The 23,621-nt window shown below is 41.2% G+C and overlaps 1 protein-coding gene across 2 annotated transcripts in view; it reads left to right on the top strand.

Moving 5' to 3' along the window:
• The window catches only part of LOC132086619 (transducin-like enhancer protein 4), a 99,039-nt gene that overhangs the window by 53,466 nt on the left and 21,952 nt on the right, over positions 1–23,621 (top strand). For both annotated transcript variants that reach the window (XM_059492435.1, XM_059492433.1), the window contains exons 7-8: positions 1,627–1,828; positions 2,236–2,252. In XM_059492435.1, the coding sequence (XP_059348418.1) occupies positions 1,627–1,828; positions 2,236–2,252 (219 nt within the window). The remainder of the gene's footprint in view (positions 1–1,626; positions 1,829–2,235; positions 2,253–23,621) is intronic.

Raw genomic sequence — 23,621 nt, 5'->3', positions numbered from 1 at the left:
ATACTGCCATAAGAGCCTCAAGTAAGCAAAATGGGTTTGATACGTTCTACAAGAAGGAACACCTACTGGAATGACATGGGTTCGCAAGCGGGAAAAAGATTTACCCTTTTCTTCTTCTTCCACTTGGAAGAACGTTCTTTATGGGTTTTTGTTCGTTTGGTTTTGATTTTGGTCTGCCTCCCGCCCTCTTCTGTATTTTTATTCCCCCATAGCTTTCTTGTAGATCATTGCCCTATTTTCTCTGGTACTGGTCTGGATAAGATGATGTGTGCATGCCACTGCCAGTCTGATTCCACTGCATGAGGTTTATTTCCAAGCAGGAGAGAAGGATCTGTTCTTTCAGGGTTCTTTCCAAGCAGGAGAGAAGGATCTGTTCTTTACTTTCAGCTCACCCCTATATAAGTAAGTCTTAGAAGTTTAAAGTGGAATGGTTTTATGCAAAACAAGTTAGGTTTTTATTTCTTCTAAATCCTGTATACAGACATGCAGGTGGGAGAGAACAATCCTAGAGGACTTGGGATTTGACTTATTCTCAGCAATAACTGCTTGAAAATGAAAAGAAAATTCTAGGGGTTATCTGTTTTTTCTATGAAGAGAAATTAGCTGGAAGGTTAGTGTGTAAGCTTTAGACCCGAACAGATCTCTCTTGGGATATATTTAACTAAACTTTTTCACCTGTTTGGTTTTTGTTGTTGATTTGTCAAGGTTTTTTTCCACTGCCTTTCCAATGAATAGCAACAGTCTATCTACCCCACAGTGGTTAGTATAGCACAGAGCTTGATGCAGCCCTGGTTGAGGTCAAGCACTCCAGTTCGAACCTCTCAAGGGCTTTCTCTATGTGTTGCCAGTGTACTGGTAAAAATGACTTTAAACTCTTGTCAGTGCAGTTACTGGTGCATGCATCACAGTCCCACTCAAATAAACCTGTCACAACACAGAGTCAGCAGCTAGAGAAGAGTACAAGGGCAGGCCTCTAGCTTTTCATTCGAGCATCACTAAACGTGCACAGAGTGCCCAATTATTTCAGCATTATTGAGCAAGCCTACAGGAGGACCCAAGCCTTGCTACATTAGATTTTCTTTAGTAATTTGCTCAAGTACCGCTGAGGACACTTAAAGGGCTTAAAACGGTGGCTGCAACCAGTTTCCTTTTCTGGATTGTTAATTCAGGTTTTCTCTTTCAAATTAACTTTCACTGCATGCTGCGCAGTAGCACTGGGAGAACTGTTTAACACTAATTTTCTCAATTTTCAGCTTTTTTTTTTTTCATTTTATAACTGCTTTTACAGTTACATATGTTTTGATTAGATGTGCACATGGAGTGTTTCTACTAGAAAGAGAAAAGCATAATACCTCTGTCAAAAAAATAAAAAATTCACCAAAATGGCAACATTCATTTGCTTTCTTTTTTTATTTTTTAAGATTTGTTGTTGTCATTTTCCAGTTCAGTCTGAGTTTCACCAAATATGTTGTGTCCAAACATCTGGACATTTTTAAGGCACCAGGATGTTTGGATTGATCAGATGCATTGATTGATCTGATCCGTCACAGTTGATGTAGTTGATCAATTAGATAATCCCCAGCTCCCCGAACAAATTCAATATCTGTGTTTTGTTTTTCACAGCAGCAACAACTCCAGGCCCAGCACTTGTCACATGGACATGGTCTTCCCGTGCCGCTCACTCCGCACCCCTCGGGCCTGCAGCCTCCAGCCATCCCACCCATTGGCAGCAGTGCTGGTCTCCTGGCACTCTCCAGTGCACTGGGGGGGCAGTCCCACCTCCCAATTAAAGATGAGAAGAAGCACCATGATAATGATCACCAAAGAGGTAGGCGCTGCCAAGAGGAATGTGTGGCTTTGGTTTCCTTCTTTTTTTTTAAATTCTCCTGTTTAAAGCAAGTGAAGGTGGGGGAGGGAGGAGCAATTTTCAGAAGAGTTCCTAGCTAATTATTTTAGTGTTTGTTATCAAGCAGTAGCCAGGAATTGTGTTCAAATGCTAGAAATCCAGTTTTATAAATCTGGCTGTATGGCATTAATAATTAACTGTACAGAAAAGTTAACATCTGTGCAATTTATTATTTAACAGACATCAGGATTCTTTCTTCGGAGTATGATAAATGTATAATTTTGTGTAAACTAACTAATATTTTTCTCTTTCTTTTTTTCTTCCCCCCGTGCCCGTCCCCTGCCACCATATCTCCCCCTCCTTATTCATGGGGGCTGCTCTGCATGCAGACAGAGACTCCATCAAGGTAGGATTCCAATTTGTAGGTGTAAAGGGTAGCTCGACAGAGCTGCGTGAACACTGCATTTTTCTGAAATGTGGCACAGAGTGGTGGAAAAAGTCACAAACTGGAACTGGGTCGTGATGCTTGTGTTGATTGGCAGCACCCTGCATAGCCTGTGTATCACATCTAGGCAATGGCTGGTAGTGGGGCAGCTAGGATTGCAGGCAACATGCTGACCAGTGAGTTTACTGGAACAGCATTGAGGCTATTCTTGGGCGGAAAGAAAGGTCTGCCCAGGGTCTGTGTCCAAGCTTTTGAGACAGAAGGAATAAGCCACTAGTCTTAAGTCATTTGGATGCTGTATATTGTAATTCTGATATTTCCTTATAATGCATTTGAGGAAGGAGAGCTCTGTCGCTCACAGGGGGATGCAGGGTGCTGCCTGCTATCCTGTAGCTGGGGAGGAGTGAGCTGCCCTTCCCTCGACCCTGATGAACGTGGTACTGGAGCTTGCACTGAGGATTCTGCCTTCCTTTTCCAAAAATTAATTTTCGGCTTCTGAATGACTCTGCAGCATACCTGTATCATATGTAAGGTGATGATAATAAGTAGATGTAATAACATACCTTGCAACTTGTATAATTTTGAGCATTCAGTATGATTCAGTGACATGTGATGCTTTTCCGTACTGATAGCCATCGGAGTGTCCCAGGGACTCCTGGGGTTTTAATGCTGCAGATGGAGAGGTGTGTGTTACTCTTGTCCTCTTCCTTCGTGGGTCTGCTCTCCTAGTTTGCATGGTTTTCAGAAACACAAGGTCAAGCCTTATTAGGTGCTGCTGAGTGTGAAAAGAAAGATACATTTCTCTTATAAATGGCAAGACCTGTACCAACCTTATGAAGCACTTAGAAACAGTTTGTCAGGTTTCTAGTTGTGCTTTTTTAGGAAGATATAATATATTCTTGAGGCTGGGGAAGTGATGGAAGAGATGTTCACAGCATGAGTCTAGTGTGCATTACACAGGATTAGCAGGATCTTGTCAGGCAGATATTACTAGTGTTCCCTTTATAGTGCTGGAGAAGCATGGTTCTGGGCACAGGCTTTGCCCCCACTAGAGACCTGTCCATCTAGGGCTGACACAAAAGCTGACACCTTGGTTCTTTGGCAGCTACAGGTGGGAATGTGTCCCACAGCCTATCCCAGCACACCCATTCTGCCGCTGGCACTCCTGACGTGTCCCAGCCAAGCGCAACTGAGCCAATGGTTGTCAGTTTTGCTGTTACACACATGGCTCTGCATAACAACCAGGAGCTGACAGGAACTGTCAGTTTTCACCGTGAGCAGCAAAGGCACTGAAGCTGCCTATCTGCCGACCTAAGACAACAGCGTGTTGGATTTCACTTCAGCCTCTTTGTCATGAGGGCTGGAAACTGCTAATACTACTTAATGCGATGGGGCCGGAGCACACATTAATGACCATTTCCCTAGAAAACCCAGTCTTCATTGTGAACAGATAAGTTTAGTCCGTCTTCCTTTTTCCTGCACTCAAACTAACAAATGCAAGTGGGATGGATAACTAACTGTGAGAGCACAAAGCCATGTGGTTTCTTGAGTGAGTTTGCTTACCTATATAGTCGAAACCATGATGATTTCATTCAAGGAAGTGACTGAGGAGAATCGCTAATATATGCCATTCACTGTTTCTAAACAATATAAGCTATGCTAGTCATTTTTTGTATAATTTGTGAGGTGTTGGGGTGTTTATGCTGGCATGGATATTAGGGTGAGTATTTGTACTGAAAAGGCTGATTTTGCCTGGGATGGATTCAAAAGTGCTGTTACTCATACAGCTTCCAGAAGGAATGAAGGGCATCTACTTTGTGCAGTTTACTTTGAAATGATAAGTAGATGTTTGTCTTGCACAGTGCTCAGGTTGTGAATTGGCTTGTGTGTCAGCATTATGGGGCTTACTGCCAGCTTTGCAAGGTGAAATAGTTTGCTAATTTCCTTAAATGTTTTCAGTGATGCCCAGAGTAGCAGTTAGTTGCTTGTTCAATCGATCCCTCCTCCCTTAAGTGGTTCCCGGTTAAGAGAGGCTTTTTATGATTGTCTGCTGTGTGACTTGAGACAGTATTTGTCAGCCAGAACCAGCTGGAGTCTGTGTGCTTGTATGAAATAATTTATTCATGCAGGATAATGCTCCTTAACATTTAACAGGTGATGAACGTGACATAAATTTCCTTCTTCCTTTTAATTTTTCCCTTTCCTCTTCCAATGTGCAAACAGGCAGGCTCTGGTACTCTAAATAGTAAGTAATTTTTGGCCATCTGTCAAAAGGAAATTTCAATACAAATTTAAATTAATGATGCCTGAAATTTTTTATAGCTCCTCTAAAAGCCTCTAATGTGCAGAAAATTCTGAATCTGCTAGTAGTAATTAGTGTAGCATGTAATGAGGATATGGGCAATGTTATACAGCCCCAGTGTAACGTTTTGATATGGTAGCAAAATTTTGATTTATATAAGGTTGTGCCTGGGTTTAATTGTGAGAGACACTTTAAAGTGTTTTCTTGCTGATATAGATTATTAAGCAGGGTGAATTTTAAAATAGCTCATGAAGTGTAAATTTATGCTTTAGTGTGGAATTCAGATAACAAAGGTACAGTACCCATTTCTACAAAGAAAGGAATTTGGCTGAAATGACCCATTTCTTGCCACTATTTACAGAGCTATGGATTTGCTGGGCAGTTTTCTTCCTGAAACTTGCTGTCTCTAGCTGTGCTGGTCCTGACCCTCCTCTTAGTTCAAGCCAGGAAAAAGGCAGTTTGCATCGCTCTACCAGACAAGACATGTTACACCTGATCTTGCCCAGCACCTCCCCTGAACTAAGTCGTTCACTGCTGAAACTGAGTAGTCACCTCCAGGTAATATAAGATTGTCCAGGAGCTGTTCCTAAATAATAGATCAGCATTGACACAGCAAGCTCTGTAGAGAAGGACAGCTTTGGGAGCTCTTTGATTTCTTCTTGGATCCAGTCCTCCAAATTCTTTGCAAAGTTTGAGGTATGGGAACACTCTAAACACTGTAAACAGGGTCATGGGAGTGCTCTTTGTGCAGTGGCAAGGCTGTGGAGCGGACAAAAGGAAGGGAAGGGTGGCATGTGCCAGGGCTGTGCTCAAAGTGCAGCCCTGGCTTAAGGGCTCTGAGGGAATGTAATGTGTTTAGACAGAAAGACAAACAGCTCTGCAGTTAACCGCACAGCTTTTTGTGGAGGACTTGGTGCGTCTCCTTTTCAAAGCTATTAAACTTTTTTTTTTTTTTTTTTTAAGAGGGGAAAAAAGGGGAAAGGATTATTATTTTGGTGGATTCTTTCTTGCAAATTGCACTTGCACAAGTTTTTTTCCACCTCCTGTGAGGACTGTTGGTGCAGGAGGCATGTCCTTCTTTCCAGCCCTAATATCATCTCTGGGACAAAGGTGGCAAAAGTTTCTCTGATGCTTAACAAAATTCCTTTTCTAATACATTCCCTTTGGAGGAGCTATGGAAACATCTTGTGTAAAAAAGCTCCACCTGACAAAAAGTAGTGTAGTGCTGGCACTCTCTTCCCATAACTCTCAGCGCAGCAAATGGAATGAAGGAGCTCTCAGTTACTGGCTGGGCTGTGTGCCTGCCAGAGGTAGCATGGATGTCCCCAAGCAGATTCTTCAAGACCCTCAGAGCCTCCTGACGCGTGTGAATTCATGCACAGGATCCATCGTGTGTAGCTTTTTATCACTTCTAATGTAGATCACTTGTTCTTTATATGCCTCTTAAGCATTGCCTTTCTTTTGGGATTGGTTGGTTTGTTTCTTTAGGTTGTTTTTTGGTTGTTAGGTTTGTTTTCTTTATCTGATTTTTAAATTATTTGGGGCAGACACTAAGCCTGTAGTAAGACTTGCCAAGGTGATGAAACCTTTTTTCATTTTCATCTGTTTCAGCAGTAACAAGTGCCAACAATTGAAAATTGCAGTTTTGTGACAGGAATAAAACAGCTAGTTTGAGATTCCTCTGGGGGCAAAAAGAGAATTTTAGAAGAAAATATATGAAATAATGTATCAAATGGAGTTTTGGGGTGGATTTCTGGCCAACATACTGGTGAATTGGGAAAAGTCTGTCAGGGCAAATTGAGGTAAATCTAGAAATAAAATTACTTTTGCCTTAATCTGTGTGAAAGCTAATAATTACACATGTGGGCGATACAGGGAAAGTGGATGGATGCGATTCACACATTCCATTTACATTTGTGGTAGCAGGTGCTCCAGTGCTTATCAAGCTGTTAGCCTTTATTAAGTGTTTAGACCTCTTTTCATTTAGTTGTGAGTAGGCTCCTTACTCCTGAATCTGTTACTGTGAGTAACCTGATGCTTGGAGGGGTTGTGTGGAGGCACTTCTGGAAAGTACAAAATACTTTAAAATAAAAATCCCCCAACATATAAGATTTCTGGATATTACCAAATGTAATTATTGGTAAATAAAGTTGCTGACTTTGTTCTTCTGCTGATAGAGGAACACCACATAAGCTGCTGTTATGTATTTTGTGGACTTTGCCCTCGTTATCAGGTTTCTTTTAAATGGGACTTCCTCTAGAGGCATGAGTGTCTCTGCATTCAGTGTCTATGAAACAAGCCAAAAAAATGTGGCTACCTGTTACAAACTTAAAGGAATTTGCAGAATTTATTTTGTTACTTGGCCAATTAATCACCATTCAGCTAAAAAACACTTCACAGGCGTGTTAAAATCCAGACATTTCAGACTCACATGGATTCTGTTTGTACCTTTTGCCATTCAGGAATGAAGCTTTGCATGTATTTTGCTTTCTCTTATGATGAAGTGGTAGTTTTAAACAGAGCGGATTTGAGCTACACCGCTCTGCAAGAGGTGTGGTTTTGGGGCTAGCATTAACAAATAATAATGAGTAACTTCTGTTGGCTTCTGATATAGTAATTTTTTCAGTATTAATTGATATCTGCCTCTGGGTGTGTAAACTGTGCCGAATGTAACAGGTGCCCTAATTCCAGAAAATGTGTTGTAATTGTTTGTTTGTGGAACAGATGAATAAATATCTGTGGGGCATAGCTGGTCCTCAGGTGGTGAACGTGAGTGGATTAATGATGTGATTGGGTGAGACATGCTTGTTTGTTGCAGTCACGTCCAGTAACTGTCTGCTGAAGCAGAACAAATATTAATTAGCAAGGTCCTGTTTGTTGTCTCAGTCTATCTTACGGAGCTGATTTTTTTGGCACTGTTTTTTTTTTCTTAATAACCTTTTAATGGCTAAACTTGTAGGTGTCATTCAAGCTCTGTGGTTTTTAAAAGGAACATGAAACTAAACCTCAGGTGTGTATCTCCCTGCTGTGTTTGTTTCTTCTTTTCTCCCCCCCACCCCAACTGAGTTTTAAATTTCTTTCATTCATGCAATATCATATCTTTAGTATTTTTCAGGAGGTCATCTGGAAAGTTTAATTTAGTGTAGAGTACTCATATTCATATGAAAGTGACAGCATATACTCTGGCATCAAAGAATTAGCTGCTTCTGCTAGTTTTGATGGCTTCACCTGTTTTCCCCAATAGCTTTCTACCCACTTCTGTCTATTAATGGCACACTGTCCTCTTGCATCTTTCTGCATGTTACCACAGGGTGATTTTTACTCAGGGGTGTGCCCACATTTGGTCAAATTCCCATAGTGCTTCCCGCTGTCAAACTTTTGTATTGCCACTTGGTGATTTAGGGTAACTCAAATATTCTCTATCCAAATGCTCTCTTTGCCCAGAAGGCAAATACATACATGGGCTGTAATTTCTAACCTGAGCAGTCATGTCTAATTATTTCCATGGCAACAGACTGTGATGTTGATAACACAGGATTATGATTTCACATCATAGAGTAGGAAGAGGAAGTTTGCTGGAATGAGGAGGTGGGTGGAAAGGTCTCCAGTGCAAAGGCTTTGACAATATAATAGCTGGGGGAAGAGAAGTAAAGGGAGGAAATTAATTTGTTTATTCTATCTCTTCAAGTTTTTTCATTGTAAGCATGCAATTAAAATCATGCTTTACACACTGGATTTCATGTCTCACACTAGTTTACTCATGGTGGATGAATTGGAATGAGGAACACATTTGCAGGTCAAGTTACAAAGATGTTTGTCAATGTAATGGGAGAAAAAACCCAACATATATAAGTTTTTGTCAAAAGTGGGACACGGATTATGTTTTTGACTTACAGATTTCTGTTGGCACTGTGATTTTTCTTTTTTTGGTTTTGTTTTTTGGAGCATGTAACATTTTAATTTTGTCTTTAAAACCCTTAGGTCCAAAGTAACTTGAAACATCCCTTATTTTTACATGAATCAATGGACTCCTTGGGCATGCTAAGATTATCTGGTAAAGGGAGGGAAGGAGTGCGCCTTCTGGATTCAGTGACATGTATGACATGCATTGCAAGTTTCTGTCAGATGGGTAAAGTCACTGAATGCTAATAGTATATTTGTATGGCTCTTCTTATCTCTTTTCTAGTAAAGGAGCACATTCCTAGTCCAACACGATTGGTTTAGGGAAATGGGCAGTCTGACTGATATGCAAGTTGTTATGCAGGATTGTTGAGTGCAATGTGAACTACAAAGTTTTAGCTGTGCTTTGAGGGAAAAAGCAATTAGACTGGCCAGCAGGAATTGGCCATTGAGGGAAGTTTGCAGGAAAATTGCACTGTTTCCTGCCTCTCTTTGGTACAGCTCTAATTGAGTTGAATAATTAATTAAATATCTAAAGCTCGATTAGCCTATTCTGCATAGCAATTTGAAAAGTTCTGTCTTTTCTTAAGCGACATTTGGCCTTTTGAAGAACAAAAAATTGGAAATGCTAATGTTTTTCATCCAACTAATGGAAGAAAATAAAAATGTCTCCATAGCAACAAAGCTTCTTTCTACATGGTTTCCTAAAATATGCCTGAACCAGAAGCAGATGCCTGATTTGAGAATCTCTCCTTCTTCAATGTAAACAAATAACTTATAGGCAGGTGTTGGAAATAATATGGAAATCCTATTAAAGAGTCCTGGGTTCCTGTCAGTCAGGAAGCCCCTGCCACAAAGGGGTTGGTTGTCTGAATAAAGGAGGCAGAGTAAATTCTCGTTAGGCTTTAGCTTTTCCCAGGAAATGATTGTCTCTGCATGCTCTTTCTCCTGCAAGTCTGAATGCAAGCCATTTCTTCTACTGATCCCTTCTGCCACCCTCGCTTTCTGCCTCTCTTCTCCTGCTGGATTAGCGCTTGATGTCAGTGGCGGCTGCTGCTGCTTGGGGCGTTGTGTCATTTGTGATTTTAACCCCTGTTCCCTCCTGCCCCTCCCATCTGCAGCCCGGCCTTGAGGGGCTGCAGGGAGGACAGCTCTGGGAAGGGTGAGAGGACAGCTAGGGGAGACACCTGACACTGCTCTGGAGTAAGGAGAGGAAGGGAAGTTCTCTATGTGAATTTATAAATTTTGGTAAAGGTTTTGGCATGGGTGGTTTGCCTGTGTCATGTATTGGGGTTCCAAATAAAAGCGTGGTTTTTCTTGTGTCATGTGTCTGGAAAGCTGATGAAATGGACTTGAATCTTTTTAATCTTATTTTGAAGTTACTGAGAAAACGTTCTTGCCATCACTTACCTGTTAGTCTAGTGTGGCACTTTCGTTGCATTTGCACTTTCTGATGTCAGTTTTGTCTCCAGACATGGCTCTACTGAGGTCAGCCCTACAACAGCTCACCTGCCAGCCTACCTGGAGGCTGTGGGTGAAAACTTCAGTGCAGAGCAGGTGGGAGCAGGTGCTGAGGACATGCTTTCCAGGGTCTCTAGGCCGGAAACTGAGACGATGTGTTTGTCTCCTCACAGCCTGTCTCTACATTCCTTGTCATGCCAGACATAGTGGCGCTCTTAAAAACACTCAGAGGGTTAAATGTGGATAAACACAAAACAAGGCTTCTGAAAAGCCTGAAGATTATCATGCAGCATTTCTCGGACTATAGCCCCCGAGACGCACTTCATAAAGCCAATAAAGCGCGCGCTGGTGGTCTCCCGTTGCCCTGGCAACGGACCACAGGGCACCCTCTGTGTGAAATGCATGAACATCTGCGAATTAATCTTTTTTAGTTTGTTCTTTCCTTGGCACCAGTGGAGCTGTGCTGGCTGGTAGCAACAGCGCCAGAGCTGGAGGGTACCCCAGGGATGCCCCAAGCTCCTGGCAGAGGTGGTAGAGCCAGGTCCTTCCCCAGCAGTGCTTCCCACAATGAAGGGATTGAAGGAATTCAGCCTGATGTCACTTTTTTTCTGGGATGCTGTTAATTTGCATTTGGGTGCATTGGGGGAAGAAATTTAAAAAGTATTTTTCCTAAACTGAGGTATTGTTTGGCTTGTTGGACTAACATGAAAAAATAATCCAAGAGGAAAATTGGAGTCTTGTGTCCACACGACATTTTTACTGGACTTCACCACTCACGTGCTTCACTGTCAGAAGACTGTAGAAGAAATGGAACTTGAGGGGTAGACAGTCTCGCAGAAACTGTAAAATGGAGACGTGTAGCAAAAGTCAGCAATGTGGCAGCTGGGTCTGTGCTTAAGAGATACTAATCCTGGAGATGGTATTTTCCATTGCCTCCTGAAGGACTTAAGGAGACCATGGGTACAGGGGTTATTGACCTCCTGTCAGTTCCCTGTTAGGTCCTGGGTGTTTTCTTCCCTTGCCTTCTGCCAGCCTCACCCCTGCTGCGGTGCACCAGGGTACAGGTTTCACATCTGGCTCCAGAAGCTGTGCTGGCTGCTGGCTCTGACTGCTGGCTGCCAGCTCAGGGCTTGCCCCAACTTTCCACCAAGTCTCAGGGAGGACTGTAGGGGGAACACTGTGAATGTTGTATCATCAGCAATTGCTGGATGCAATCAGTGTTTTAATGAGGTATTGAAAGTGAAATGCCACTTAAATCTGCTAATTGCATTAAAAGGACAGCAGATTGCTCTGTATCACTTCTTTTTGATCTGCCAACTTAACAAAGAGTACCAAGGAGCTTTTAAGTGAGGTATAGCAGCCAGTCCAGTGCTACTTGTTTGCATACGAATATTAGTAGGCACAGCTGCACCTCTGTTTTTCTGCCACTCAAGAGGCAGTGACTACAGCTGTGGGAATGTTCTTAATGCATACTTATGAGTAAGTGGGGCAGAGGGGTAGGAGAAGGAAAAGATTCAACATGGGTTGTTCCTTTTTTCCATTAAATGGGTGAGCTGTCTATCACAGATTCACCATACAGAGAGGCTGGCATATTTCAAGCCACTATATGGTTTGAAAGAGGGCATACAGTATTTTCTTTGCTGTATTAATCTTGACAGATCAAAATAAACTCTAACACTGGTTTTGCTGGCAGGGTCCTGCTTTGTCAGACTGGCATGTTCTGCAGAAGTGCAGTGCAGGAGTATGGAAAAAAGGCTAGGAGAGATGTCTCCCAATTACAGCAACCCCCAGAAGAGTTTTCTGCAGTTGTGTGTGGTTTGTGTTTGGCACAGACCACACACAACATAAAACTCTTCAGCTATTGCAGTGTATTTCTGAGTCCTTTTCTCTTTTTATTATATTAACTAAGTGGACTGACTGTATAGAAATCACTAGTTACATTGAGTTGAAAAGCCAGTGCTGACCTAAATAACATAAAGCTTTGCCTTGTGATCTTCCAATACCAGGCATTAGGAAATCGTTGTATCTGGCTTGTAGAAATTGTAGCTTGTACCTGTGTGTTTATATTTCTCCTTTTTCCCTGATATATTTGTTGAAGCCATATCTGTTGATGCTATCTATACTTCTGTCTCCCCTCTCCATTTCTTTTAAAAATATCAAACTGCAATTTATTTTAGCCCTGGAAGAAATTATTGTTTTGCTTTTCTTCCCTGCTTTGAGAAAAGTTTTGTGCCATGACCTCCAACTACTATTTTGTAATGAGCCTTGCTGTCCAATACTGCAGCTTATGAGAAGAATTCAGTGTCTGAATAATTTAAAAATAATCTTTTTTAAATCAATTTCAGTAAACCTTGTGAGGTTAGAGAAACCTTTTTCTGCCATTCCCTTGCAGTACAGTATTTTTCTGAGCCATGTCAGTATGTATAATTGACATGAGAGTAGCAGAGGGACCCCACCTTAACCATAAAGGCATCTGTCAGTGATCAGTTTGTTGCCCTTAGAAAAGTAGTGTGTGCTCACCATCTAGCCTAAAAGCTCTGTGTCACACTGCAGGAGTTTGAAAGCAGTGAAGTTATTTTCCAGACCTGTAGAACTCTGGTGTCCTTTACGAAGGTTTTCTGGTGGACAGCATTACCTTCACCTATGGCGAAGGATGGGGGTGCCATTTTTCAATGCTTCTTCCTATTCTGCTGGATGAGGAACAGGAGAAACCATCAAAAATTGTGATGTTATCTCGCTTTCCCATACTTTTTAGGGTATTCAGCATCAGACTGTTTCTAGTGTCTCTAGCATCAGAGGTTTTTCCCATTTAATCTGTGCAAGTCACAACTCTTTTGATACCAGGGGTTTTCTGTTGTACAGTACCTCTCTCTACAGTACCCTCTCTGTTGTGTCTTTGCTCTCCGTGAACCTTAAGCAATTTTACAAATTCTGCTAATGACTGTAACAGTCCTGCTAGTACTAATAAACAAACTTTAGGTTGCGAATAGCAATAACCCGATTTTTAATAGTAAATCTAACAGAAGTTTCCCACGAAGTAGTGTAGGGCTGTAGTGGGTACTAACAGCTGTGGTGATCACAGCCTGATGGAGCTGCTGCTATTTAGTAGACAAATGTTTCATGATTGTTTTGGACAGAAAGAGGAAGAAAACTTTATTTGATAGAAGAAGTCTCTCATGTTGACAACACACAACACCAGATTGCTACAGTGCAATCACTGCAAAGCCGCATGTTTTGCAAACAAAATATGTTGCAGATTCTAATTATAAAAACAAAAATATGTTCTTTAATTTGACATACAGAGAGAATTTTTCTTACTCTTTTTCTAAGTCTTAAAACTGCCAGGAATCCTCTCTGGAATACTAGTTACTCAGCATGCACAACTGTTACTGTAGATGTCAAAAATAAAATATTCATAAGTGTATTTGATATTGTATTCTGGCTCAAGGTATATATCCATCCAACACTGCACTGTGATGTGTATGTAAACTGGTCCTAGAAAAAACATTTATTCACATCCAGGTTGTTCTTGCCAGTAATGAGATTAAATCAAAACAAGCACTATTTGTTACCTAATTTGCCCATTTTCTTAAAGTTTGCTAAAAAGTTAAAAATAATATGTTAATATAATGGAGCAATTGTGACAAAAGCCAGCAGAATCAGGCAAGCAGATGTCTGAAGGTGGCTGTTTCCTGTACCTAAATAGCAATTAAAGTAAAATATATAATGTATAGCACTGGGTTCTATGCAGTAAGACTGCTTTGTCCTGCTCTTTGAAACTGTAAACATGAACCTATGTGAAACCTCTGGAATAAAGTGAGTGAGCATTTGGCTTGTGTCAAATGAACATAGGGGGCAGTGGAGGAAGAGAGATATATGGGAATAAATGCATGTTTCCTCTCTGTATCTACTTGACTAGCTGCTGTGCTTATTTTTACCTACACTTTACATACTCTCTAGAGAGAACTCTTTTACAGTTCTCATGAAAAAAAGGAAGAAAAATTGTACACAACCTTGATTATGCTGTATAGAGCTCAAGCAGCTAGTAAATTGATGCATGCCTAACACTCGTGTTAAAAGCTGTGTGTTCTTTATACCAGAAGCAATGTGTAAGAAGGCATTAATCCTCTAAACATTAATGCTTTTCAAGATCACAGGTTACCATTGCCCTCTCTTACGTCAGAATGTGCCTTATGTTCCCTTTTCTCCTGTAGGACATCTGGTGGTTCCATGGAAATATTTGAAGAGCCATCGTTTAGCAGTTTGAAGGGAAAGCCTTGAATAATTCACACAACAAATGATTAGGCAAGCACTTGTCTATCTAACTGAATTATTCTGCATGTTTGCTGAAGCAGTTAAGCAGCAGAACAGCATTTTCTTCTCTGGAGGCTTTACTGTGGTAGTATTGACCCACCTAGTTATTGGGTTTCAGCCTTTTGTTGACACTGTTGTAAATGAAAGCAGTCTGGACAGGCACTGAGCAGCTGGGCTGGATAATTGTGAAGGATTCATGCTTGTTGCTGTTACCCTCAGTGTTTGTAGTGGGTTGTTTGCTTTGACTTTTGTTGAACTGTTGACAAAAGCATTAGATACAAATGGGAACAAATAAAGTGGTGAGATGCCAGGAGGGCTTGGCAGAAATGGTGGTTTTCATTCCAACTTAAATGGCGAATGTCTTGTCTGGATGGGTAAAGGAAGGTGTATTCAGCATTTATGTGCCTTTCCCCCCCTCTTTTCCCTTTCTTTCCTTACTGCTAAATAGTTTTTGGCAATCAGGTGAATAAAAACAGAGCAGAGGCAATTTCACCATTGCCTTAACTCCTTGGCACTACGTTTTTGAAGCTCTCTCTGACTGTGGATGTCTGGCTGGGAAAATCCAGTTCCTGAAATGAAAGGATTAAGTATATAAAGAGAGGAGGAAAAAAAAACAGAGAGAAAAGGATGGGGGTGTAGAAGGGCTAGAGATGAGGAAAAAGAGGCTTAAATAGAACAGTATACACTAAGTAGTATAGCCAGCAAAATTGAAGTCATTTACTGGAACGCTTTTAATTTGGTTTAAACAAAATACTCTTTTGTATATTCAAATGGGGAGTAGCTCAGCTGTTGTGAAGCCAGAAAATTAATGGTATTTTTAGTGAAATAACAAACGCATGTCAACAACATAGCTGTGGATGATAATGTTGGCATTTTATTCATGAGGAATTATCAATGCAGGTTACTGGACAACATAGTGTGACTGGAATGATTGAGCACAGGGGGGAAGCGGCTGTCCTTCTGTAAGACAATTTCATTTTACATTTAGTCCTTCAGGAAGAGAAGAAGGAGACAGAAAGAAAGCATTAAAAAAAACATGCCTGATATACCGATCCTTGTGGTTTCTGGGTCCAAGCAACTAACCTTTTTAGCTCTGACTGAGTCATAGTTTTCTGGCTGTTCTTCTCTTCAAGTCTGTCTTGAGGGATGGCAGAGAATAGATGCAGAAGAATAGCATCACTTTAGGGTATCCTTGCTGAAAAGGTAGTTTTGGCCCTGGGGGAGCTGCAAGTTTACTCTAGCCATCTCTGACACTTGAGTTTTGCGCCTGGGTATTGTTTGCTTGGGACACATAATGCATCTAAGTGTTGTGAAATGTGGTTATGCTGGCTGGCTGTGGCGGAAGTTAGCGTATGATCTGGAAGGTCTTGCCACTTGGCAGGAGAGATGCTTTGTGTTTGTTATTTTGACTGTAGTTTTCTTGTAGTGATCAACTTCAGGGTGTTGTGCAGGTCAGCTGGAAAGTGGCAAGTCAAGACACCACTGCAGTGGAAGAAAAAGGCTCTGTTCAGTAGTGCTGTCTGCAGGCATACAAAGGTATTCCTTGCCTCTGCTGTAACATGTCCACCTGCTTGTATATGACGTAGCCACAGGGTTTTGGGGCACCAGCTTTTGATATGCAGGTATTTTTTGTCTCCTGCCTTCATGGATCTTCAAGTTGTCCTGAAATCAAATGCCGTAGTAGCCAGGTAATCATGGTATTTATGGACCCAATTTGAGTAATCATCTGTGAGGGTTTTCATTATTCCTCTTTGTTATGGTTGCCATATTTTTCCTGCTCTCATCATGATAAGAAGGGAAGCACAAAAAGAAATAAGGAGGAAATTGCCTTTTCCTGCTGTCACTGCTAGTTTTTTGTAACATGCAGGATGTTTGTTGTGTGAAACCACGTTGACTTGAGCAAGAAGTGTTTTGCCCAGATATTAAATACTGTGAGATCAGGCCTGAATTAATTTTTAATCCATAAATATCAAAACAAAGAGTAGAAATACCAAGCTATTTCTAGCAAACCTACTAGGAGTGGTGTTATTGTGGATATCAGTTTGTGCATGATGAATCCCCAAATCTTTTCTCTTTGGGAAGTATGCATAACAGTTCTAAAGGGAGCTAAAGGTATTATGATAGCAAATTTCAACTTTGATTGAAGGTAAAATGAGGACTTTTTGAAATGCAGGGACTTAAAGCCCAGTCAAAACAAATATATTCCATAATCATGTTTGAATAGCATTTGGGAAACACAGTTTTGGATCATCTAAATTGTATGAGAATTCACAAAAACTAACTTGTGAATGTTCGTGTGGCATTGCCTTACTTTTTAGACAGGCTTGGACAGTTCTGTGTTTTCATATGAAATGTACTTTTCCCTGTACTTAGTTACACAGAGTTAGCTCGTTAGGGTAATCTGCTTTGCCGGCAGATCTATAAGAAGTTTTGCTTTACCTGGAGTTTCACAGAGCTTAGACCAGGAAGCAGGAAAGTGCTTCTGGAATGAATTTGGGTTGAAGTAACAGAAGTTTTGAGTGAAGCAAGGAGGGAAAGAACTAGTATACTACATAGGTGGAGATTGAATTGGACTTACTCAAGTAACAAAGTGATTATGCATTGTGGGGCAGCATTTTGTTGCACTGTCTGGTGTGAGATAATACACAACTGGAGTTCTAAGTTGGCCAGTTAGGAATAAGAGTGGATATGGGAAAAAATATTCAGTAATAGGAAACGCTAAAATAAAATAGAAATAACAGTATAGCAGATAGATGAAACCCTAAATCAGCCACAGGTCTTTACTGGCAGCTTGCCATTAACCAGTGGGCTGCACTGTTTTGAATATAATTTATATTGGATTTTAATCAAAAAAGCACAGACAGTGTTTGTTTTTCATACTTACATAGTGCTTTAAGTGCAAACACTGCATGGCAAAAAGCCATAAAAGACACTGTATCTGGTGGGTTATAGTAAATGAAGTGATGATGGAAAGGCTGGCTCTGCATTTCTGCAGAAATCAGGGAAGTTCATCTGACATCTGGCTGTCTTTGAGAAGATCTTACACATTCTAAAGTAGTGGCTTTAGGTTCTCACAGTTTGGCTGATTAGTTTTACATACAATGCAGAAATGCTTCCTTTTTTGCATTTCTCGTGTCTGTGTCATACAGATTTATGCAAACTAAGAATTGGCTAAAGTTCTATGTTTGTATAGTTTCTGGAGTTTAGTACAGGTACTCTGTTACAGCAATGGGATTGCTCCAATCTTTTAGTTGTGTTTTGATACAAGGAATATTGATTATTCCTTCCTCATTTTTAATTTTTCGTCTAGCATATGTAATAGATCCATTTTGGTGATACCGGAGTACCTCCAAGTCTTCAATCCATGAATCCTCTCAACAACGCTGTAAGGGAAAGAAGCACTCTCTAGACTTCCGAAATTATTCTGCTTTTTGAGGCATGAAGAAGATTAATTGACTTCATGTGATCAGACAAAAGAGCAGACTACTAAGCCTACATTTCCAAAATACAGTTTCACAACCTCCCCATTTTTAGTTTTTACCTCAAGAACCAATGCTACTTTGTGATCTGTCTGTACCTAATTCTTTCTTTTGAAACCTCACAGTGGTTTTTAGTCCCATTCTTGGCAAGTACATGCATGCTTCTAGTTTGACCACTCAGTCCTTTTGAGCTACTTCCAGTTTCATTTAACTGTCTAATCTCTGCATGTTTTGGCGGAAGACAAGCTTTGGTTGAATTTTCATCCTTCCTTCAGGCTTGATTACATTGCTCGTGTATTCTGTGGCTCCTTTCACACCAGGTTGTTGGAGACAGGACTAAAAGGGATACCGGGCGTGTTTTCAGATGATACAAAACTTGGAGGAGCTGTTGACTCCTTCCAGGGCAGGGAGAGGCCCTGCAGAGAGACCTCCACAAATTGGGCGTCTGGGCAATCACCGGGTACACGAAGTTCAGCAGGTGGAAGTGCTGGATTCTGCACCTGGGATGGGGCAACCCTGGATGTATGGACAGACTGGGAATGAGGTGCTGTAAGCAGTGCCATGGAAAGGGACCTGGGGGTCCTGGCAAGTTGAACGTGGGTCAGCAGTGCCCTGGCAGCCAGGAGGGCCAACCCTGTCCTGGGGTGCATCAGGCACAGCATCACAGCTGGGCAAGGGAGGGGATTGTCATGCTCTGCTCTGAGCTGGGGCAGCCTCACCTCCAGTGCTGGGGGCTGGTTTGGGTGTTACAATATAAGAAAGACATTAAACTGTTAGAGAGCATTTAATGGTGGCCAGTGAGGATGGTGAAGGGCTTTGAGGGGAAGCTGTGTGAGGAGCAACTGTGGTCACTTGGTCAGCTCAGCCTGGAGAACAGGAGACTGAGGGGAGCCCTCATCGCAGTTACAACTTCCTTGTGAGAGGAAGGACAGGCTCTGAGCTCTTTTCTATGGTGACCAGTGACAGGACTTGAGGGAATGGCCTGAAGCTGTGTCAGGGGAGGTTTTTGTTGGCTGTTTGAAAAAGTTCTTGTCGCGGTGGGTGGCTGGGCACTGGAACAGCTCCCCATGGAGATGGTCACAGCACCAAGCCTGACAGAGTTCAAGAAGCATTTAGACAGTGCTCTCAGGTGCACAGTGTGACCCTTGGGGGTGGTGCTGTGCAGGGCCAGGAGTTGGACCTGATGATCCTTGTAAATACCTTCCAACTCAGCTTATTCTGTGATTCGGTGATATGTAGCCAAATCAGCAGAAGCCGCAGCACTGTTGGGAGGGTCCTGGCAAAGGGAGTTTGTGTTCAGTTGTGTTGCTCACCCTGGGCTAACCAGCTGCCACACAGCATATATACACCGTGCAACACAGCAAAAGTGCCAAAGCCCCGGGGTTAATATTAGCCCCTCTTAGGACCATACCACCCACCAGCAGCAGTGACTACAGACATCCCAGCACTGTGCCTGTACTCTTCCTCCTTGTGTTACTTCCGGCCCAGGGCCACACAGGTGAGGCTCTGCCACTTTTCATGCATAGAGCAAGAAATTGTTCAGCTGCAGATTTTGGGCATAGTGCTTTACTGACTGTTAGCAAGGTGTCCAGCAAGGGCTGCTGCACAGCTGGAAGACCATTCCAGACTTCCTGCAAGGCTGGTGCATGGGAGCAGCCCTAGAGGTGGATGTGGGAATGTGATTTTTGTAAGTAGTGAAAGTACCCAGTGGGGAGAGCATGCAGGCAGGGAAGAAGGATTTCCATCTGTGGGCTAGAGCTTTGGATACAGTTGTGCTTGCTGTGAAAGTTTGTTACACTTTCTTACTGTAAGGGCTCCATCTGGTGCTCTAGGTGTCTTTAAATGAAAATTTGCGTTTACTGTCAGGACTTAAGACTATGCACAGTGAGCATTCTGATGGTATTATCTGTCACAACAAATAATGAAAGCTTGTCTTGCACTTGAACCCTGTAGTACAAAAAGGGGCAAGGAAAGGCAGTGAAATAAGGGCGACAGACTGGACAGGTTCAGAATTTGTCCCCATGTTAGCAGGAAACAGCAGTAAAGACCCACTTTAAAATTCAAGGTTTTCTATCTTGGAACAGGACTCGGCTCATAACTGAGAATATGCAAGGTAGCAGTGCAAGGAAACTCAAGCAGCCCAGATGCTGGTCAGTAAACAGTGGTGTGACTTCAGCTCTGCCTCTTAAGTTCTGGCTAAAGACATGCTGGCAGCGCTCTGTGTACTCAACGTAAAACCCCACTCACTCTTCAAATTTGAAGGTGATGTGTGCAGAGATCACCATTGTATTCAAGCCTTGCGTTAGGAAACACTTTGCTAGCTATTCTGACTAGTGCCTTAAAAAGGAACAATTTTGGCAAGCTGTTATGGAGAAGAAATGCACTGACAAACAGTTGTAATTTGAGATTAAATAACTTCCCAACAGAGAAGCCCATTTTTTAAGTCATTCTGTACATTCATCCCAGCTCTCTTTTAGCCTTCTCACCTGGATCGGTGTTTACAACTAAATTCATTCTTGAGAGGCATCATCCTTTGAAGAATTTAAAAAAAGACTGGATGTGGCACTTGCTGCCATGATCTAGCTGAACAGTTAGAACATCGGCTGGACTAGATGATCTTATAGGTCTCTTCCAGTCTTGAAAATTCTGTGATTCTGTGATTCTGTGATTCTGTGACTGTGCATAAGATCAGGCTGCCTATTTAGGTGTCCTTTAAAGTGTGTGTTGGTTTTTGCTGTACTCCAAAGCAAGTAAAAAATGCTTGTCTGCACTGTTTCACCCAGTCAATGGGTGCCTAGAGGAAATTATATGTGTTGAAGGAGCCTGTGGAGGCTTTCCCTTAACCCTGTAATTCCAGCTTTTATAGTGCTTCTTGGGCCTTTGATCTCCACACTCTTAACTGGCTCACAGGGAGATTATTTACAGTCAACAAGAAAAGTACCTTGAACTTGTCATTTTAATAAACTTGTTACTTGCCAGCTTCTCTAGAGGCATCCCACATGGAAATAAACATCATTCATTTTGTTTTATAAGTAAGTTTTTAAAATGGTTTCCTGGAACCTCCATGAAATATCAGGTCTTTGCAGATCTAAATCCACACTGTAGGTATTGCTTGGAAACATGCTTGGTGTTCTTTAGCATGTACTTAATGCTAGATTAGAGAACATAAGACTTTTTTTAGTCCCTTGTTTCCACCAGCTTATTTCTAAACTATTTAAAATAAAAAGCCTGAGCATGTGTGGTATTTAAAAAACCTTTCACATGAGGTTTTTAAAACAGATCAATTTCAGCATTAGAGTGTTAGTAATTCAGCAAAGGAAAATTCAATTCAGGATTGTGTTGCTGTAATAATAATGTATTATATCTGTCTTGAAAATTATTATAACAGTAGAGTTGAACCTAGTGAATTACATAATTCAGGAGCATTTGCCAGAATGCTGTTTTAGGGATATTACTGTAGTCTTCCCTTAAAAGCAAGTGGAAAGATGAATTGTATTATGAAATACTTAAATGAGAGACAAGAGTCTTCAGAAATTACCTAAAATAACTAATTTGAATAGAATAGAAGGTCATGTGCGTGCATGACAAGTTAATCACATTTAACTACTTGGCAGAGTGAAGGGGGAGTACAAGAGGGACATTTTTGCTTTTCTTTTTCTCTAACCTAAATTAAAAATGTATTGGCTACTCATTGCTAACATCAAAACATTTCCAGCTAGCCTAAAGTCAGTATTTGATTGTGCTTTTAACATTTAAAACATTAACAGTGTGACCTATGTAATATAAATAATGGAAGGCCCAGAGAAGTAAAAGCTACTGCTGCTTCTCTTGGCAAAGCTCTATGATGTTCAGGAGTTGTAATGCATCTAAAAATCTGGCAGAAAGGACCATGTGTTTTATTTTTTCAGTCTTCAAAAGTAGGTGTTGTACTTATGATGTGCTATTATATACTGATGTAACTGCTTTAAGGCTGACTGCTGAATCTGTGTTCCCACCACTCCTCCATCCATTCCATTTAGCAGAGTCCTGATTTGAAGAATGAAACTGGGGACTATTATTTTTACAGCAGGCTGAGGTCCAGATTCAGAGTAGTGCACAGTAGGCATCTAAAGTTCAGCACACATGTACGTTCCACTGGTTTCTTTTTCTGCTTTGTGACTTCCGTAAGATCAAAGTGTGTGTCTCAAATCTGGCATCTGCTCAAGTGCTTTCCTGAATAGGAAATGGGATAATTTCCTGAACAAGGGTCTTGGGAACACAAGTAAGTGAGGGTAGATGAAGTGAGGCAGATGTAATGGGCTAGGATATTATTTGGGCAGAGAGGAGAATAGTAGTACTCAAAGATTTTTTATGGAAGATATTTTTAATAGATGGTTAAGAGAATGATTTGTTTCAGAATCAGCATGACCTGGAATCTGCAAACATTTAATAGCACCCAGTTATGTTTTATTCACCCACCCAGTTAATAGTCTGTTTGGATAATGAAATTCTGTTTTCAGTGGACACTTATCAGTGTCTGTGGCTTCCTAAACCATGTAGGTTTAGGTTAAAAAGCAGAAAATAAATCAAGTCTTCAGAAGCCACACAAAATCTAATGGAGAAGAGAGAACCAAATTGCTAGTCTCTTTCTTAATATTGGAGAAAAACATTTGAATATGTTTCTGCTAACAGAAGCAGTCAGGATGTAGAGTGAGTGTTTCTATTGAATTTTAGGGGGTTTTTGTAATCATGGTTGCATTTTGAAGCCTACTTCTTTTCCCTTCACTTTTCTACTGATCAAGTCAAGAACAAATAGGATTAAGAATAGGGATAAAGGAGATAGCTAGTCAGAACATGTAGAAAGAGATAGTCAGTTCTATTTGTGAATTATTCAGTTAAAACAATAATTTGCTTTGTCTTCTTATCATCTCCTAGGTCATCTCTGCAGCAGAACACCTATGCAATCCTTTAGAGACAAACAAGCAGAAGGGAAGAAAATGAAAGTGTTTTTCCCTGGAGCATTGGTGTATATGGATAGATTGGAAGGGTGCAAAAATGTGAAAACTCAAAACTGATGCCTTTGCCGTGAAATATAGCCTTTATTAGACATAACCAAAACTGAAAATGTAGGATACTGGGGCACAGTACCTGATGGAGGGAAGGTAAATTGAGTGTCAGATGTCATCAGATGTGATCTCTGTGGTTTTAAAGTAACCAAAAAAAAAAGGCTCATTGGTAGTAGGTTAGATCCTTCTGATTCAAATGGAGAACAGATAGGGAGTGTAAGTCCTAGGAGAGAGTTAGGACCTGTCACATGAAAACTGAATCTACTAAAATATCCCTGGAGAAGGCAACACTTAAAGCCTGATCATTTTGCTGCTTGAACATGGAAAATCTAGGGGGTGTAGGTGTATTTTGGTGTATTTTGGTTGCCAGTACTGAAGGGATTTTTATAACCCTTGTGCCTTGAGACGCTGCAGGAAAGTGTTTGCGTTCAGCTTGGCTCTGTGCCTTACAGTCCATTTTAATCACTTTGCAAAGTGGAAGGATAACAGTTCTACCACGGTGCTTGGTCTGAAAAGAGGACTCTGAGTGAAACCCAGTTATTCTTCAGAGGGATTTCCTGGTTCTTGCAGGAACAGACTGTAAAGCATACTGACACAAGCCTTTAATGGTTATCATAAAACATTCCCTCTGTAGTGTTTTTTAGAATTCTGAAAACTAACCAAGTATCCTTGTGGATTCTGTTTGAATCCAGTTGCTGTGAAAACATTATTAGTGTGGATGTTCTGGAGATATGTTGGATGCTGGGAATTTTTATGCATGTCTGTCATTGGCTTTTGAAGAACAGTAACGGAGTGTTGCTGCTTTTCCTTGCCTCATGGCATGTCAGTG

Source organism: Ammospiza nelsoni, chromosome Z, assembly GCF_027579445.1.
Source record: "Ammospiza nelsoni isolate bAmmNel1 chromosome Z, bAmmNel1.pri, whole genome shotgun sequence".
Taxonomy (NCBI): Eukaryota; Metazoa; Chordata; class Aves; order Passeriformes; family Passerellidae; genus Ammospiza; species Ammospiza nelsoni.
This window is presented reverse-complemented; position numbering and strand designations above follow the sequence as displayed.